General features: G+C 32.0%; 2 protein-coding genes across 2 annotated transcripts in view; one reads left to right on the forward strand and one right to left on the reverse strand.

Annotated features, from left to right (window-relative positions):
* Positions 1-5474, forward strand: part of ERO1A (endoplasmic reticulum oxidoreductase 1 alpha) — a 40725-nt gene extending 35251 nt beyond the window's left edge. Inside the window, exons 13-15 of the mRNA XM_054567566.1 lie at positions 682-768; positions 854-987; positions 2568-5474. Of these exons, the coding sequence (XP_054423541.1) occupies positions 682-768; positions 854-987; positions 2568-2628 (282 nt within the window). The 3' untranslated portion in view covers positions 2629-5474. The remainder of the gene's footprint in view (positions 1-681; positions 769-853; positions 988-2567) is intronic.
* Positions 5475-8763: 3289 nt separating this feature from the next.
* The window catches only part of GPR137C (G protein-coupled receptor 137C), a 44747-nt gene continuing 34349 nt past the window's right edge, over positions 8764-19161 (reverse strand). Inside the window, exons 4-7 of the mRNA XM_054567045.1 lie at positions 12134-12283; positions 10324-10449; positions 9833-9951; positions 8764-8941 (exon numbers count right to left, since the gene is read on the reverse strand). Of these exons, the coding sequence (XP_054423020.1) occupies positions 8764-8941; positions 9833-9951; positions 10324-10449; positions 12134-12283 (573 nt within the window). The remainder of the gene's footprint in view (positions 8942-9832; positions 9952-10323; positions 10450-12133; positions 12284-19161) is intronic.

Here is a 19161-nt window from a genome sequence, read left to right on the forward strand (position 1 = left end):
GAGAGAGAGAGAACACTAAACACTCTATGCTCCCCCAATAATAGGTCAGTTTGTGTACTGGATGTTCCATCCAAAATGTATGTCAAATTTCCTGCTTACAGGACTGTAAACTGATTCCAGTGTAAGTCCAGGACAGAGAGAGTCAATTGGAGGATCAATTCCTAATTGCCTTTGGAGTAAATGAAGGATGTGTTCTTGACTTCTTTTCTTTTTTCCTTATTATTTAAGGACATAATACTGCTTTTGGTGAGCTGGATGCCTGTTGCCCTATTATAAACAAAATAATACCCTAATGTTCAAAGATATATATATATATTTATTAAAAGTATAAAAGCAAAAAATTCAGAATGTTTGATTTTACTTGTAATAGTTTTTTAATAAAACTTGGTGAAGGATACATGGTTGTTCACTATATTCTGTATATTTCTGAATAATAATATCTGATTGTTTCACCTAATTAATACCAGAAAGAGGGCTTTAACTATTATGTTGTTAAAAGTTTTAATTTTCTTCTCTCCCTCCCTACCTCCTTCTCTCTATTTTTTTGGGGGGTGGGTAAATGAGACCATCCAATTCCTGTCCTCTTTCTTCCAATATTGACATATAGTTAATAATCACATCTAACAGAACATCTCATAGATGGCACTCAGAAAATATAATTTTATTGAATTGCTTTTTTAGGAGGAATTTCGACTGCATTTTAGAAATATTTCAAGAATCATGGATTGTGTTGGTTGTTTTAAATGTAGACTGTGGGGAAAGCTTCAGGTAAGCAAATCTATCTCAATTCTACTTTTCATTTTTTTTTTGCACAAAGAATTTCTGATTTTCCTTTTTTTAATTTCTATTATAGACTCAGGGTTTGGGTACTGCTCTGAAGATCTTGTTTTCTGAGAAACTCATAGCGAATATGCCAGAAAGTGGGCCCAGTTATGAATTCCATCTAACCAGACAAGAAATAGTATCATTATTTAATGCATTTGGAAGGTTAGTCTAAATATATTGAAACTGTTTCTGCTAGTCAAGTAAGTCTGATGTAACATATATACTTTCAGATAAAACTAGGTGAGGAATGTCTTTTATGATAAAATTATTTCACTACAGAATTCTATGATCTTATGAACTACCATAAATATAGATACTGTCATTACATGATATTCTTTATTTTTATTGTCTTTTATAATCTTGATTAATTTACTGATTTCACTTCAATAATAATCTTCCTGAATTTGTATATATTTTCTAATTATTTAAAAGTAGTTTTTTGCATTGCCCAAATTTTATTTATTTTTAGAGATGGGAAGGACAGGAGAAAGAGAGGGAAGAAAATGTCAATGTGTAGCTCTCTCACACGCCCCCAACAGGGGACTTACTTGCAGTCCAGGCATGTGCCCTGACCTGGAATTGAACCAGTATTCCTTTGGTTTTCAGGCCAGTGCTCAATCCACTGAGCCACACCAACCAGGGCTACCCACATTTTTTTTAAAGGTCCTGGAAAAACTCATGTTGTTTAGCAGCTCAGTGGATTGAGTGCCAGCCTGTGAATCAAAGGGTCCCCGGTTCGATTCCCAGTCAGGACACATGCCTGGGTTGCAGGCCAGTTCCCAGTAGGGGGCACACGAGAGGCAACTACACATTGAAGTTTCTCTCCCTCTCTTCCTCCCTTCCCCTCTCTCTAAAAATAAATAAATAAAATCTTTAAAAAAAAAATCTCATGTTGTTTAACATAGATATACATGTAAAATTTCTTTGTGAATTCACCATTATGTAAAAAGGGTAATAATTCTTTAAAAAATAATTTCATAAAAATAACTGGAAGATAAGCATGAAAAAAGACCATGTACATTATAAAATTTAAGTATAGATGCATTTCCTTCTGGCTTATCATATGTAAAAATTCAGAGATTTATTAAAACTAGTATTATCTGAGGATATTAACAATTATGATTTAATATTTTGGGTTCTTTAGTACACAGAAGCTTGACAGTTATATTTCTTTGAGTACTCTGCTACGTTTTTCATGGTAGAGAGCAGAGCTAAACTACACTTGAAATAATGAATAAAGTTTACTTATTGTAAAAAATTAGTGAAAATAATTTGATCACACATTTACTATTCCTCTTTTTTAAAGTTCAGAAGCTTTGGTTCTTTGTATATTTACTAGATATGATATTGATTAGTTTTCAGTACTCATATACTTATGCATATTTAAAATGCATATTTTAATGCTTATGTACTTTATACTTTAAAAACTAAGTATTGCATATACTTATGAATACATAAAATACCTAAGTATTTTTAACATTTTTGTATTTGGTAGTTCTGTAATTTAAAACTTTAATACTAAGTTATGAATACTTAAAGGTAACAAATTTCTGAGCAATGGTATCTTAGTTTTGCCACATCAAGAACTAAAGTACATCAAAATAGGTAATATGATTTATGCACCTTTAAATTTGTTAAAATAAATGACTTAAAATTTTTTTTCTGTGCTCTAAATATGCAAAGTAAATAACTTAGAAAAGATATCTAAGATAGTTTCTGAGTGAAATTTCTTTTGGTTGCAGAATTTCTACAAGCGTGAAAGAATTAGAAAACTTCAGGAACTTGTTACAGAATATTAATTAAAGAAAAGTTGAAATATGCCTTTTTATGGACAGTGGAGGTCAAAGAGTGGAATCTTGTTCAAAGGCATCATAACAATGGCAGTCTTAAGGCAAATATTTTATAAAGCTGCTTTTGTAAAAGGAGACATACTGTTTTAATAAACATTTTTTAATTGTGTTAAGTCTATGTATAATATTGTGAGTAAAAGTTATACTTTGGTAATGTGATACAAATTTTGAAGTTTAATATTGAATAAAATCAGGGTTATTAAATTCATATATGGTAAAAGCCAGTACATGATATTTTAGGTCTCTCAAACTAGAATTTTATGTAAGATGTAATATAAATAAAACTATGGCCATTGTGACAAGTGTTTAATAGAACAATGCTAAGGAGGCTCATGAATAACCCATAATTAACAGCCTAAAATTCTTCAATGCATTTAGAGTTAACTGATATAGTAAATAAAAATACAGAATGACCAGTTAAATTTGAATTTCAGATAGTTTTTAATATAAGTATGTTGCATGCAATATTTGAGACTTATACCAAAAAATTATTTCTTATTACAATTCAAATTTAACTGGTAGTCCTGTGTCTTATCTGGCAACCCTAAAATACATTGATATGAAAAAAAAAATCACTTGTAGAATTATATTACTATCTTGAGTGACTTGTTTTGGTCTGTAGAAAGATATGGTGACAACTGAAAGGCATAGGGGATTTCTATACATTGTGAAAAGTTGAATAGATTTATATATATTTATTCTCATAATACTTTACCTAATACTGAGTAAAATTTGGGAGAAATTTTTTATTTTTATATAATTTGAAATTTACAGAAAAGTTTCCAGGATAGTACAAAGAACTCTTTTACCCAGATTTACTAATTGTTCATATTTGCTTAATCATGACCTTTGAACCCTACCTACTTTAGTTGTGTAATACTGAATAATTTATTAAAAATAATTTCAGAAAAAAATCTGGAACTATAATATAACAAGCCTTAGAATAAGGGATCATTTGAAGTTTCAATCTAATATTCTTTTTGAGTTTTGTTGCCCTTTTAATGTTTGATATGTAAACTCACTGTGTATATAATTTTTTGTTTTTTGTATTCATTTCCTTTTTCTCCTTAAAATTAAACTGTAATTTTGGGAGGTTTCATTAGAGGAAGCTCTTCAATGATAAAAACTATTTGAAGGGGTTTAGGAATTTATATCACATGGTAATTGTAGGGGAAAAAACTGCATACCTCAAAATTATGTGCCTCTTTATATATCTGAGCAGGTAAAACTATGTTGAGATGTCACATTATTAATAAAGCAGGGTTTATTTATACAATGGTGTAGAAATGCCACTTTACACTGCTGTATACTTTTTCTTTTCTGTGTCCCTAAGGCCTGGTATAGTGCCAAATACAGTGGGTATCCAAAAAAATGTTTGTTGAATGAAAGTATGAATATGCGTTCAGTATATTTTAAATGAATAATCACAGAGCTAAGTTTAACAGTATGTGTTGTATTTTTCTTTTTCCCCTCACTTGAGTAGGGCAAGAAAAGAAAGACATTAACCTACTAGTTAAGTCAATATTCCTGGAGACTCAAAGGACAATGAAATAAGCACCATATATAAAAGTTTATGGATTTAAATGGTAATTTGTCTGTATACCTGTCTCATGCCTCTACCCCTTTCTTTTTAACAGCCGTTTTTCTTTTTAAAGAATAATCCTTTCTTTACTTTGTCACTTTCCACTTACCCCTTAACTAAAATCTGGCTTTTGGCTCTGTAGTAGCTCTTGACAATCTCTTCCTCTGACGTCTAAAACCCCAGTTCTAAATCCACAGTTCAGTTCATAAGGCATTTCTTATTTGCCTTTTTTCCCTCCTGCATTTGACACTGTTGACAGCTCCTTCTTTAAAAATCTTTTTAAAATCCCTGATTTCCTTTTATTTCTTCACTTAATCCTAGATGCCTCCTTTTTATCCCCTTTTCATTTATGCCTTAAATGTTATTCCTCAGGCTTTCAGTCTTGCTCTCTAAATCACCACCACTTCTCACGTTGGGCTAATTCCAATTCAATGATTTCTAAATCCTTATCTTTCCCAGACCTCTCCATCCATCTGTCTACTACATATCTTTACTTGGTTGTCCTACAGATATCTCTGTGTGTTTCTTAAAAGAATCATTCTCCCCCAAATCTACTCTTATGCCTATGTTCCTTACTCTGGTTAAATTCAGAGACATTATCATCTAAATTCTCTAGGCTCACTCCTCTCCTCCACCTTCCTCCTATCCAATCAATATCTAAGAGCTATGGATTTGCTCTCCCTACCTCTGACACAGCACTGTCTTTCCATATTCATTGCTTTTAACTAAAGAACTACACTAACCTGTCTGCTTCTCCCCAGCCTGTCAACTCTATTTGCTCCACAATGCTACCAGAGTGCGTTAGAGCACTAGAAACGCTCTAACAAGATTCTCTGCTGTGATCTCCTAGTGTCACTTCCCCCAATCCCTATGTTCTGATAAAACGGACTTAAGAGTTCTTCCAGTGCACCATGGTCAGTCCCCCACATCAAGTGCCCTAGCTATCCTTCCCCACCTGGAAAATTTCTATTCATCTTTGCAGGCCCAGCTAAAGCATCATCTCTGTGAAATCTCCCTTGTTGCATCCAAGGAGGACCATAACTAACTTCCTTCTTTTGTGTTACCACTGTAATTACAACCTACCTCTATTGTGTCACTTACTGTACTGTATTGTTTTTGTCTTTTTTTAAGCCTCCTTTACTAGAATGTGAGCTCCTTAAGGGCAGGAAAAGGAACTTTATCCATTTTTTGCATTTCCACAACATAGTTTTCTGCATATGAACACTTAATAAATGTTTGTTGAATAAATTGCCTTTAAAATGACTTTATTCTATGAGAGGTCATACTTTCACTCCAAATATTATTTACAGCAAGAGTCAGTAGACTCCCAAAGATTTGTGGACTTTAGGAGGTCAATAAAGGTCCTGAAACTGTATTCATAATGTGGCATGATTTTGGTAGCTTATGAAAGGGGTCTGTTACGGAAAAAATAGGAAGACCTCTTCTTTCAGAGGAAAAGGTAACATCAGCAAGGAATTTCTTGAATAATCAAATAAAAGCTGCCCAAGATTATGGGCAGATAAATTTATTCCTATATAAGATTCTAAGGGAATGGAGAGAATGTTATAAATTATTTTATACAAGGATTTTTCTTATCTTAGTGTTTGAATAAACATGTACTATCTAATATCATATTGGTATTTTAAAGTAAAGTGTTATGGCAGTTCCTATCAAATTAGTGGATAATACTAAGGAACATGAAGACTAGGTATAATTATAAACTCACAAACAGCAGACTATCATTTGTAATTCCTATTTTCTCTTTTCTTTGGTAGCACCAGTATTCTTATCCTTATATAATAGAAACTCATTTGGTACAGTTCATTAAAAGAGATTAAGAAAACCAGACCTCCAAATAAAAGCACAAACACTTTTATTTTAACAGGAGTGTTTTGTTACAATTTAGTGAAACAACAAATAAATACATTCATTGGCCACAGCTATACTTTTACAACCAGTTTGAAACTGATTATATAGCTGAGAAACACTGTTAAACAATAAAAAAGTCAGCTATGCATAAAAAAGCCACTAGCTGTAAATTACATCTTTCATCAAACTACAACCAGCTATAATGAGTGGTGAGAGTTTCAAAATTAATGGCCACCCAAATGAAATTATAAAAACAAGTACTGCTAATCACTGTAGAATTAATTACACACTTAAGCAATGAAATGCACTGTTGTAATTAATAAACTAAAAAAGAAGGTTTGAAATTGTCATCATGTGCTTCAGTGCAGAATGAACAGGGAATTGGTAGCCCTTTGATTTTATAAACAATTCCTTTCAAGACCAAACTTAAAGTGCTCCTAGTGCTTTGGAATTTTCAAGCAAAAACTGGGCCAGAAGCTTATTTTTCTTTGTCTTTGGTGATGCATTGTGGGAGATGTGTATAACAGAGACAAATGTAAGAATTCAGGTATCCTAGTCTGTGATAAGAATGAGTATAAATCTCAAATTTGGAAGAATCAACTAATGCAGCTGAAAGAATCAAGTTACTTTATCTGAAATATTTTTTAAAAGTAATCTTTGCCTATCTGGTCAAATAGGAGCATTATCTAGGGAAACCTTCCTAGAAAAAAATTTACTTTATTTGAACCCAAGGATTAACAAGAAAACACAGATCTTTTCAGATAGTGCTAGATAATTAGCTACCTAACATTATTAGGAAAATAAATAGTTGGCATTCTAAAAAGAAATCTAATAACTGCAGTTGTAATCATATTCGGGTGTATTAATTACACTGTCATGTAAATACCAAAGTTAACTCCGTACTATTAATTTTTAAATAATTTGGTTACAATAAGAGACCTTATAAATAAACCTAAGAAACATAACTATAAATTTATTCTTCTAATTAAATTGAAAATAATGTTCTATGATAAAAAGAAGAAATTTCTTTGGCTGTGTACCAGCCTCCCAAAAGATAGAAAGCATTAAAATTTTCATTTATTCCTTGGGGTGTCACCTACCGTTATACTTTTGTGAAGTTACTGCATCAATTATTAAAAAGTTGAAAGGTATTTTAAGAGGAGAAATAAAACATAATTTTCTAATCAAAGTAGGAGACAGAAAAGGACAGTTGTCTTAGTTTTAGTTCTGAAGAAACAGATCAGCAGACAATTGTATAAAGTTAAGTGACTTTAAGTATGTTGTGACAACTTCCCAATGTTGCCTGTTCTGTTGGCATCTTGAGGTATTCAGCATCTCCTTCTTTCAATATAGACACTGGTAGAAAGTGCATTTTAAAATTCTGTATTACCTTAGCTTACCATATATATTTTTTAGATTTGGGATAGGACATTCAAGACAATTTTATATAATTCAAAAAGTATTCCAATATCGTTCACCGCTGGTTTTATACTTACCTAGTAAGTACCTTCATATCAGTTTGCTTATTTATCTAGTGCTGGAATTAACTTAAATTTAATTTAATTTGGCTTTGCCCATACACAAGATTAAAAATGTGAAAACTAAAGGTCTTATGTCCTATTAAGTATTGCACTTGAGTTCACTGCAATTATGTATCATGATTTAATTTACCTGAGGACAATCCTGATCTTTAGGTAAAATCAGCTGTATCTTGTTTCAGCTAAATCAAATGCTTTTGAAAATGTATTCATGTTTTAACTTAGAATTGTATATTTTGTGAATAATTCTTAAATGCATCTGTAAACTTATTTAGTTCCAATAAGTTTCTACCAAAATCTCCCTATGGAAACACCACTATTGCTTTCTTGAAGAATCATGCTTGAACTACTATACATACCTTACTCAAAATAACCACTTGACCAATTCTACTCAAAGTAGCCACATAATTTTCACTGGTATACTTTCTTCTTGAAGAAATATTTGTGGCTTTCCAAAGAACACTGTTCCTCATCACTGTAAAGACTTACTATTATCATTTAAAAAATGATGGTTTGAATCATTTCAGTTGGTATTTTATGATGATCCTTAAAAGAAATATCTTCAATGATTACATATTTTTAGTATATTTTCTAAAAGAATAATACATTTTTATGCCTTAATTTTGTGCACTTTTCACACTAAAATTTTTATTGGGTAAGAATGCCATATAAAGTACACCACTGAATATACAGGCTTTGATTTTAATAGGAAAATCGCCTCTTAATTTGTTGAACAATATAATATCCCAGGGTGAACACTGGAGTTATGACTTTGGGGGCTGCAGTGTACTCCTTAGAACAAAGATAAAAGTGCAAATATGCAAATATGCATTTGATGTTCCAAAGTCAAGATGTATGGAGGCCATCAAGTGCCTTAAGATCTAATCTTTCTTTTCTCCCACTCCAAATGTCCCATTTAACTTCATTTAATTATGAAGAGGTCAAAGTAATAGCTGTGTCCTCTGCTGAACACAGTGACATTTCCAGGTGTTGTTTTCAGTTGCAAAAGATAATGGAATGTCTATGTAGATGATATTTAAGCGCGTTGAATATACACATTCATGAAAAACAATTGAAGAATCACAACTTGGTAATGCTGTCAGTTTTGTGGTGTTACGTATAAGCCACGGTGATTGTTCAAATCTAAACTACTACAAGTAAAGAGCAAAGGAGCAGTATCTGTCATAGGTCCATTCAGGTGGGGAGAGACTGTATAACTGTTGCTGCCACACCCTGTCATGGTGCCATACCAGCCCAACCCTTGTGAATTTGATAAACTGCAACAACAAAGAAAAAGCCATAGGACTGTGATCAGTATATAATAGGTCAGATTGGCATTTTTAGTTTTCAATGAATTTTATAATACCGTTAGTATCAAATATTGAAATAACATGACTTTCTATAAAATGTAACGACTTTAATACCTTTGATTCTAGATCATATATTACAAAAGAATAAATAAATATCACTCGGAACTAGAACTTGATTTCCAGGTAATAATAATGGTGCATATTATATACTAGGCACTAAGACAGTTGGTGTACACATAAAGAATTATGTATACATACACTCATATAATCTTCACAACAGGCCTGTAAGTTCTGTTATTGCACAGATGAAAATAAGGCTAAAAAATTGGGTTTAAGTAACTTGTCCAGATGAAGTGAGAATTATACAAAATGCTCCTATCAAGCTGAAAGCATCTTGTAGGTGTGTATTAAGGCTTTCATTTTGCCCTGATACATAGCTAATGGTATGAACTCGCAATGATTTCAGAATAAGGAGGTCACAAAAAGATTTCCTATGGCATCTAAGGTTCTCAAGAGTTTTATCTATGGTTTCTCTGTGGATTTTGCATAGCATTATAGATAAGGAAACATATACAGTCACTAGGGCAGTGTTTCTTCCTGCTGACCAACACCTGCCAGCTTTGAACCAATAAGGGATCCTGATATGAACTGATACCATTTACCCCAAAGGCTTAGAGAGTCCAATGGTTGTTCTTTATAGTACAGATCCCATTATGGGTTTAACATCTACTGCTCTAAGCTCTAATATTAAATGGTTTTATTTATTGATATATGTCACCAAATTACCATTTTCACATTTGGGTTAAAACTTAGATTTGTTCTTTTTTAACTATTTCAGTACTAATTCAGTTCATCTACCTTCCTTCTCTTGAATTTCCCAGTCTTGGCAGGTCATCATCACTATCATATCGTCTTGGATTGTCAAAAAAGTAAGCTCTGGAACTATAACTGTGACTATTTATCATGCCAGCAGGTGCCTGTGAAAAAAAGTATTAGTATATGAAAATTTACTTTTTTAAAACAATTTTTTTTAATTTATTGATTCTAGAGGGAGGGGTGGGGGAGAAAGAGACAGTGCTTTGTTGTTCCACTTATTTATGCACTCATTGGTTGATTCTTGTATGTGCCTTAACGGGGGATCAAACCCACAAACTTAGTGCATTGGGATAACACTAAAATCAACTGAGCTCACTGGACAGGGCCAGAAGATTTACTTTGCAACTAAGAGAGGAGGCTAGGATCTATTATATAATGCTTTTTAGTCTTAAACGTTGCCAAAAATAGAAAGTCAATATAAATGTCCCATTATTTTTAAAAAATAAGAAGCATTAGGGAATATTATATCTTACCAAATTCTGGTTTAATCTCTGTGCCCGGAAAAACAGTACCACTGACCATGCTGGCACATGTTCCCACAGAAAGAGGACCATTCCAAATACTATATACTCTTCTCCACTTACGTCTTGTGTATGAGCCTGTAAATAGAGTGTGGCAGAGCAATTTTGAAATCAGTTTTATGTATAATCAGTCACCTGCCACAATTAACTTGCTTCAGGTAGGGTAAGTTAAAATATATCAACTACAAACACATAAAACTCTGAGTTTTCATATTTTGTGGTTTCTTATATAATGATATTTATCTAAAGGATATAAATATGCACTGGTGTTAAGTGAAAGAAAAGCTATTAGCTTTCAATGGATCAATATATGAAAATATTTGATCCATTGAAAGTTAATGAACAAAATAAACCACAGGCATGGAAACATGGAGCAGACTGAAAGTGACCAGAGGGGATGGAGAAGGAGGACAATGGTGGAAAGAAGGAGAAGGGACTAGACAAAGAATGTGTATGTATGACCCATGGACATGGACAACAGTGTGGGAACTGACTGTGGGAACGGGGTGGGGGGCAGGATAGGTGGAAGAGGGCAAAGGGGGAAAAATTGAGACAACTGTAATAGAATAAACATGATTTAAAAAAATAGAAGTGCAAATAGGTAGTTAAAGGATAGCCATGGGGATGTAAAGTACAGTGGAGGAAATGGAGTAGCAAAAGAACTTATACATATGACCCATGGATATGAACAATGGTGTGGGGATTGTCTGAGGGAGTTGGGGGTGCTGAGTGGAGGGGCAAAGGGGAAAAAATTGGGACAACTGTAATAGCATAATCAAATATCTTTAAAAAGAAAAATATATATGAAAATATTTTTAATATATGGATAATATGGAGTGATCTCATTTTTAGTCCCCATAGACAGAAGAGGCTTATTGGTTCCAGCTTCTCCACAGGCAAGTAGCACATAGAATCACACCTTAGAGAATGAAACATGTAAGTTGTGCAGCTCTTCTGCTACTTGAAAATATGCTTTTGGACCTAAACTCCACATTGAATTTGTTTCTACTCTACTAGATGTAGGGAGAGAGGTGTGGGAAAGAGAGTGAAGAGAATCTATCACATGTGAGAATTCCTTCTCTGCAGAAGGGTAACTGAAATTCTGACACAAGGGGATTTCAGGATTCCTTAAATTCAATACAAAGTTAAATTAATATAAAGAAAGATGTGACATGTAGTCTGTCAAAATGCACTTTTAGGAAGGGTATGGAGAATGATGGAAGGTTAAATGTGCATAGATAGAGTACTGGCAATTACTATAGCAAATACCTGGCAACCAAGGAACTATGAATGCTCTCCCATTATCATGACTGATTATGCCATATTTTTAAAAAAGTTATTACTTAAACATCTAAAAATGAACAAAATATTTAGGTTATATGTACTTCTTGGGTAAGAGAATTAATTTTATCCTAACAAAGATAAATCCATATTCAATAGCTAATGACAATTTATCTATAGATATTTAAATACTGTCCTTTTAAAAATTAGTTAAAATACATTTATGACCAAGAGATTTCCGGCACTATTAGTGTTATTTACAAAAAGAAAGACAAATGCTCCTTTGGGAGAAGTTCTTTCTGAAGAATAATTTCAAGTGCCACATATAAATGAGCATTTTTAAACATAGAATTTTAAGTATAGTTATTGATAGTAGTTAGAGATTCCATAAAAGCATTTGTAAGTCACTTAAAATATCTTTATGCTTAAGGCTAATTGCATTATCCTATTGTTAGACTGGCAATACATGGTGGGTACTTACCTTATCTGAAAGATTATCCCAGCCATAATTAAATGGACTTTCTAATGTATCCTGAGATATGGTGATCACCACCAAATTATAACATGCTCTTGAAGAATAGAGAAGAATGACTACAGAGCCTACAACAACAGTCTGGCACAGAGACATACCCTAAAAGAAATAAAAATCATCATCACCATACTCTGCACACTTGTCATGACAAGCTATTCACCTACCTACAATAGCATAGCCACCTGCTGCAACACACTCCTAGAAAACACTGAATGAGTACCTATTGAAATAAACTCTTTATTATCTTGCTGTATGATTCCTACTATTAGAACCGTTTGTGTTTAAACTACTCTGTTAATACAAATAAGTTTTTTTGCCAGTTTGCCCAATGGTATGTGGAGGAAGATTTTTCTCTGCCACAGTTACCTCACTCTCTTAAGTAATATATGAATAAACAAGTTGACAAAAGATCTGAGCTATGATTGATATTACTCAGAGAGGTATTTTAGTCATAATGAGAAAATAATGGGAATTGAAAAAGCATTAGTCCATTTGACACACTTAATCTCCAATAAGTAAATTAGAACAGAAATAGAGCTCCTATGCTATTTGCTTCATTCTGTTACATCTATTAGTTCATGTTAATCCCCTATTGATACCATTATACTGAAGACAAAATGGCATAGGAACCAAGTGTACTTTCAAATCCATAATACTAAGACTTTTCACCAATTCCCCATAGAGAGCCCTTATAACTTAGTGGTTCTCAAATGGAGGATTTATATTGGAGAGTGTGGTATCGACTTCTGCAGGGATCTTAACCTGAGGTATTTCAATACAATTGGTTTATTTTAGAAACCTATTTATCTTATGCATTAAAAACATTATTCTGAGAAGTAACACAATTGTTAAAGAGATACATTGCAAAAATATCCAGTTTGGTGTTTTGGAAGTTTGTATTTTGGTTGTCACAATGATTAAGGGGCAATGACGGCATTTAGCGCCCAAGGGCCAGGGATGCTAGATGACTTTCATACTTTCCAATGTCCTCCTGGACATTCACAAAGATGAAAAACCTGTTTATAATGATCTGAATCAAAAGCTAATTCTGTTATATTGTACATATGAACAAAGTTTATGTTTGCATAGTTTAAATAGATGCCAACATTTTCAGAAACACATATAACTTGTAAATTGAGGGAAATTTGTCTTTTGTTCAGAACTTTGTCAAGAATGATAAAAAAATTTCAGAAAGTCATGAAACTGCAGCAATACTGCTTGTGGCATGTAAGGCACTGATGCAATACACATGTAACAGTCCACATTTGTAATGGTTCCATTCACAGTTTCTATGTATAGATACAATCATCTGAGTACTACATTTGCTTCCAAATTTACGTATTAATGTATTTTTAATTATTTTTATTTACCTTTTTTATTATAATTAGGGTAATGACATAGAATTTTTGAAGTTATGTGTAAGTAGGTTAAACTTTCTATTAATTTCAGGATAGAAACAAGTTATTAAAAATGTTTGTGATTAGAAGGTTGCAATGGTTTGGTAGGATTAAAAACCATTATTATAAATAACTTCCTTATAAGACTATTACATTTAAGAGGTGTAAGAAGAAACAGAATTAAAAGATGAAAGATACCTTAAACAATGTTGAAATAGTAACAGAGTACCTTCTTTGAGCTAACCAACTACCATTAATAAAAAGTATGTGTGAAAAGAACTAAAACCCTAGCAATATTAAAATTTTTATAAATGCATGCTAAAATTTTTACAATGTGCATTTTTATTTCTGTGGATCCAAAAAAGTGTTAATGAGACAGCTAATCTAAAACCAACCCATATCTAATTTTAAAAGTACTACATTATTGAAGAAAAATTAGGTAACAAGAGAAGTTAGAATATTCTAAGCATTACCATCCTTTGAAATAACCACAGCTTATGTAGTCACTGCTTTAAAAAATAAAATGACTGCTAAATAGACATCTTATAATAGGAGAGACTCTGCTTATACTTGTAAGTACTGTAAAAACTTTTTTAAAAGTTTTGAGAAAAGAGCAAAGATTCAGTAATACCAAAGCAACTAATAAAACAAAATTGCAGCCAAATTACAAATATATATAAAAGAATAAAAGAAGCTCACTGATTTAGAAAACAAAGTAAAATTCTTCCTGCAAAATAGAGAATTACAAAACAGAAAATAAGGACCCAGCAACATGGAAAGTGTTGTCAGAAGTTAAAGAAAATCTTCCTAAATGAACAGTCATAACAAACAATTCTACTCAGGAGCAATCCTCAAGGAGTAACTCTGCCTTCTTCCACTTCTGACATTAATATGCCATTAAAAAAAAAATCCATACTTGACAAGAAGAGTTACACTCACTACAGTATACATATCATTAACATTTGTTTGCCTGTTATTAACTAGAAATCAATATTTTACAGGTGTTTTTAGACTGCAGATAGACAGAAACCTCAACTGACCATTTGAGTTTGACAAATGTGTACACCTGTGTAATCCAAATCTCTATCAAAATAGAGAACATTACCATTATTCCAGACATTTTCCTCACACCCCTTCCCCAGACCCCCATACACAAATATTCTCCTGCTTTTATTTTTCCCATAACATAGTGCTGCCTGCTTTAGAAGTTCATATAAATGAAACCACAGATTATAAAATGTTTGATAGGTTTCATTCACTTAGCACAATGTTTTGAAATTAATCCATGTTGTTGGATGTATCAATAGTTAGGTCTTTGTATTGCTGAGGTGAATAATTAGCGTGACTTACTTCTGGTTCCTTCAGGAGTTTCATAGTTTTAGCACTGACTGTCCTACATCCCAGAAACCTTCTTACTCCTGGGCAGACAAGGACAGTTAATTACACTAATTCCATTGTATAATTATGTTTGTTTATATTACAGTTTATCCATTTTTATGTTAATATATAATTTCTATGAACATTCTTATATAAATCTTTTTGTGGGCATGTTTTCACTATTTTCTTTTTTAAATAACTAAGTGGAACTGCTGGGTCATATGGTAGGTACTGATACAAGCTCGACTGTATAAGACACTGCCAGATTTTTCCAAAAATGGATATACAGTTTAACACTTCCAACAAAGTATTAGATTTCCAGTTGCTCCACATCTTAGACAACATTTGGGGTTGTCACTCTTTTTAACTTTAACCATGCAGGTGGATGTGTAGTAGTAAATCATTTTGATTTTAATTTGCATTTCCTCAACGACTAATGATACTGTGTTTGTTAGTCATTTGTATACCTTCTTTGTGAAGAATCTATTCATATCTTTCAGCACTTCTAAATTGGGCTGTCTTTTTTATTATCGAGTTGTATTTTTATGTATTGAGATCTCTATATAAGCTGGAAATGAGTCCCTTGTCAGATATATATCTTGCAAATATTTTCTTGATGTCTGTGGCTTGCCTTCAATTTTCTTAACCTTGACTTTTGATGAGAAATTTTAAATTTTAATTAATTTTAATTTACTCTTTTGTGATTATTTGCTATGACCTAAGAAATCTTTCTCTAAACCCAAGATGTAAAGATATTTTCATCATTGCAGAAAGTTCTATTGGAAAGCACTATTTTTAAAGTATTTTAGGTCCTTTGCATTTCCATATAAATTTTAGAATCAGCTTGTCAAATTTGATTTGAAAAACCTCTTTGTAGAATTATGGTTGGGACTACATTGTATCTATAGATCATTTCAGGAACTGCCATTTTAATAATACTGCAACTTCTAATCCATGAATAATGGTCTTCATTGTTTTGGGTCTTTAATTTCTCTTAAGCAATATTTTATAGTTTTCAGCATAGAGGTACTGCCTGTTTTCTAGAAAATTTATTCCAAAGTATTTTTGTTTTTGAGACTATTGTAAATGGAGTTATTTATTCATTCTCATTTTTAATTGTGTCTGTTACATACAAAAATACAATGTAATTTTATATTTTGACCATGTATCTTGAGAACTTGCTTAGATCATTTATTAGTTCTTGTAGTTTAGTAGAATCCTTAAGATGTTCTACATAAACAATCATGTTATCTGCAATCAGAGACAGTTTTATTTAATTTTATACCTTTCGTTTCTTTTTTCTTCACTGGAATATTGAATAGAAATGGCAAGAGTTGACACCTTTGCTTTGTTTCCAATCTTACAAACAACACATTCAGTACTTTAACTATGATACTAATTGTAGGTTTTTTATAGATGTCTTTTATTAGATTGAGGAACATTCCTTCTATTCCCTAGCAGTTAAGAGTTTCATTGTAGTTTTTTAATCATGAAGCGTGCTGAATTTTGTCAAATGTGTATTCCACATCTATTCAAAATGATTGTTTTTCTCCTTTGTTCTCCTAATGAAGTGAATTACATTGACTGACATCATTTACGTTTTAAAATGTTAAACTAATGTTGCATCCCTGGGAGAAATCTAAGTCATGATGAATTATCCTTTTTAATATGTTGCTTAGATTCTGTGTCTCCAAGTATAAGGGATACCAGTTTGTACTTTTCACTTGTAATGTCTCTGTCCAATTTTTGTATTAGAGTAATGCTATTCTCATAAATAAAACATGTTAGGAACTGTCCTCCCTCCTCTATTTTCAAAGAGTTTGTACACAGTGGTATTTTTTTCTTCTTTAAATATTTGATAGAATTAATCAATGGAACCAACTGAGCCTGGAGTTTTTTTGAGGAAAATTTCTGATAACAAATTCAGTTTTTAAAATAAAAAAAGGGCTATTCAGATTTGTGTTTTATCGTTTATCAACTTTGTTTTAACGAAATTTGTCTATTTCATCTAAATTGTCAAATTTACCCACAGAGTTGTTTATATTTCCTTTTTTCTTCTAATATCTCTAAGATCTATAGTGATAATCCCTCTTTCATTCATGGTATTTTGGTAATTTGTATTTTCACTCTGCTTTGTTCTGGACATCAAATTTATTGATATATTCAAAGAATTAACTTTTGGCTTTCTCTATTGTTTATTTTCTGTTTCACTGATTTTTATTTTTTTTTATTATCTCAGTCCTCCTACTTATTTTGGGCTTCTTTTTAAAACTTTTTCCTATTTTTCCTGATTTTATCTCTTTTTTTCTTTTATAATAGAGTAAAAGTTAATACTTTTCCCTTCAAGCACTATTTTAGCTATATCCCACAAATTTTGGTATATTGTATTTCATTCTTTTTCAGTTTGAAATATTTTCTAATTTCCCTTGTGATTTCTTCCTTTTACCATGTATTTTTTTGAATTATGCTGTGTAACTTCCAAATATTTGGATTGTTTTAGATATCACAATGTTATTGATATTTAATTGCATTGTGCCCAGAGATAACTCTCTGAATCTAATCTTTTAATTGTATTGATACTTGTCTTATGGTGCACTTATGGTTTGACCATTTCCATGCTCAGTTGAAAGGAATGTGTATTCTCTAGTTATTGAGAGTCAATTATCTCAAAAGTTAATAGTATTGTTCAGATTTTCTATGTCTTATTTTATCATCAATTGCTGAAGATGGGCATTAAAATTTCTATGATTGGAGGGATTATTTTTTCCTTTTATTTCTAACTATTTGGTAAGGCCTTCCCATTCCTTTATTTCTTACTATCTTGGCTTCATGTACACATTTATGATTTTTATGTCTTCCTGGTGAAATGTACCTCTTCATATTTAATAATATTTTTTGCTTCCTGACAAATGGTATCTTTTTATATTTGGAAATACTCTGTCTTGCAGTCTATTTTGTCTGACATTAAAGTGCCTTCTTCATAATCTCTGTTCTCACAGAATTTATGATTAATAGTTAGCAGATAAAATAAGATGGTTTCCAGTACTGATAACATACATGGAGAAAATGAGTAGAATGATAAAGAACAAACAAGGAGAAAAGAATAGTTGTTTTGATAGAGTGGTCAGAGAAGGTTTCTTGGATGAGGTGACGTTTGAGCTGATACCTGAAATACAAGAGAAAGAGAGCCACTCAAAAAATTCTAGATGCCATAGTCTACAAGGAGATCTATGCTGGCATCTGGTGCAAAGTCCAAGGGCAATATGAACCCATCTTCGTTTGAGGGACAGGAAAAAAAAATGATGTGGTTGAGTCTGACAGGAGAAAATGAAACTAGAGAAGATCCTAGGATAGGCAGATCCTATCTGCTCTTGAAAGCCAAGGTATGGAGTTTATATTTCTTGCTTATTAAAATGAGCAATTACTGGAGGATTTAAGTAAAACAACAACAATGTGACCTGATTCATTTATTACTAGTACGAAATCAAATTGACCTACATCCTAAAAAAAAAAGAGTACATTCTTATGCTTACTGAATGCATAGTACATTAGCTTCCACCTATTTATTGTCTTTTATGTCTTTATATTTAAAGTGCATTCTGGAAGCCAGCATATAAATTGATTTGGTTTTGTTTCTTTAGAAACCCATTTTGAGAGTCTACTTTTAAACAGGAGTGTTTAGTCCATTAACATTTAATATAATTCATGATATGTTTGGATCTTATATTTTACTGTTTTTTTTTTGTATTTACCCCTCTTGTATTTTTTTTTTGCTTTTTTTGTCACTTTTTTTTTTTTTCTGCTTCTCTATCCACCATTTCCTATATTCTCTCAGGTTAATGGGATATTTTTTAAAATTCTATTTTAACCCATCTATTGGATTTTTAATTATATTTTTTGTTTTGGTTTGGATTTTGCCTTAAGTGGTTGCTACAGGGCAGCAGTTCTTAAAGTGTGGTCCAAGGACCTTAAAGATCTAAATCAATACTATTTAAAAATACTAAGATACTATTTGCCTAGAATACTCTCATTCTTTTTTGAATGTGCAGCAGGGTTTTCCAGAGGCTACCTGCTATATCATGATATCCACACTCTGTGTGCATGTGTATTCTTGTGTTTTCTGTAATTCCTAAGATAATAAAATTAGGGTATAAATATGTACATTTTCAGAGATTAACCCTGCATGTTCTCTGTACTTTTACT

Source organism: Pteronotus mesoamericanus, unplaced genomic scaffold (genome assembly GCF_021234165.1).
Source record: "Pteronotus mesoamericanus isolate MK-2021 breed Mesoamerican mustached bat unplaced genomic scaffold, CSHL_Meso_final contig_182, whole genome shotgun sequence".
In the NCBI taxonomy this organism is placed as follows: Eukaryota; Metazoa; Chordata; class Mammalia; order Chiroptera; family Mormoopidae; genus Pteronotus; species Pteronotus mesoamericanus.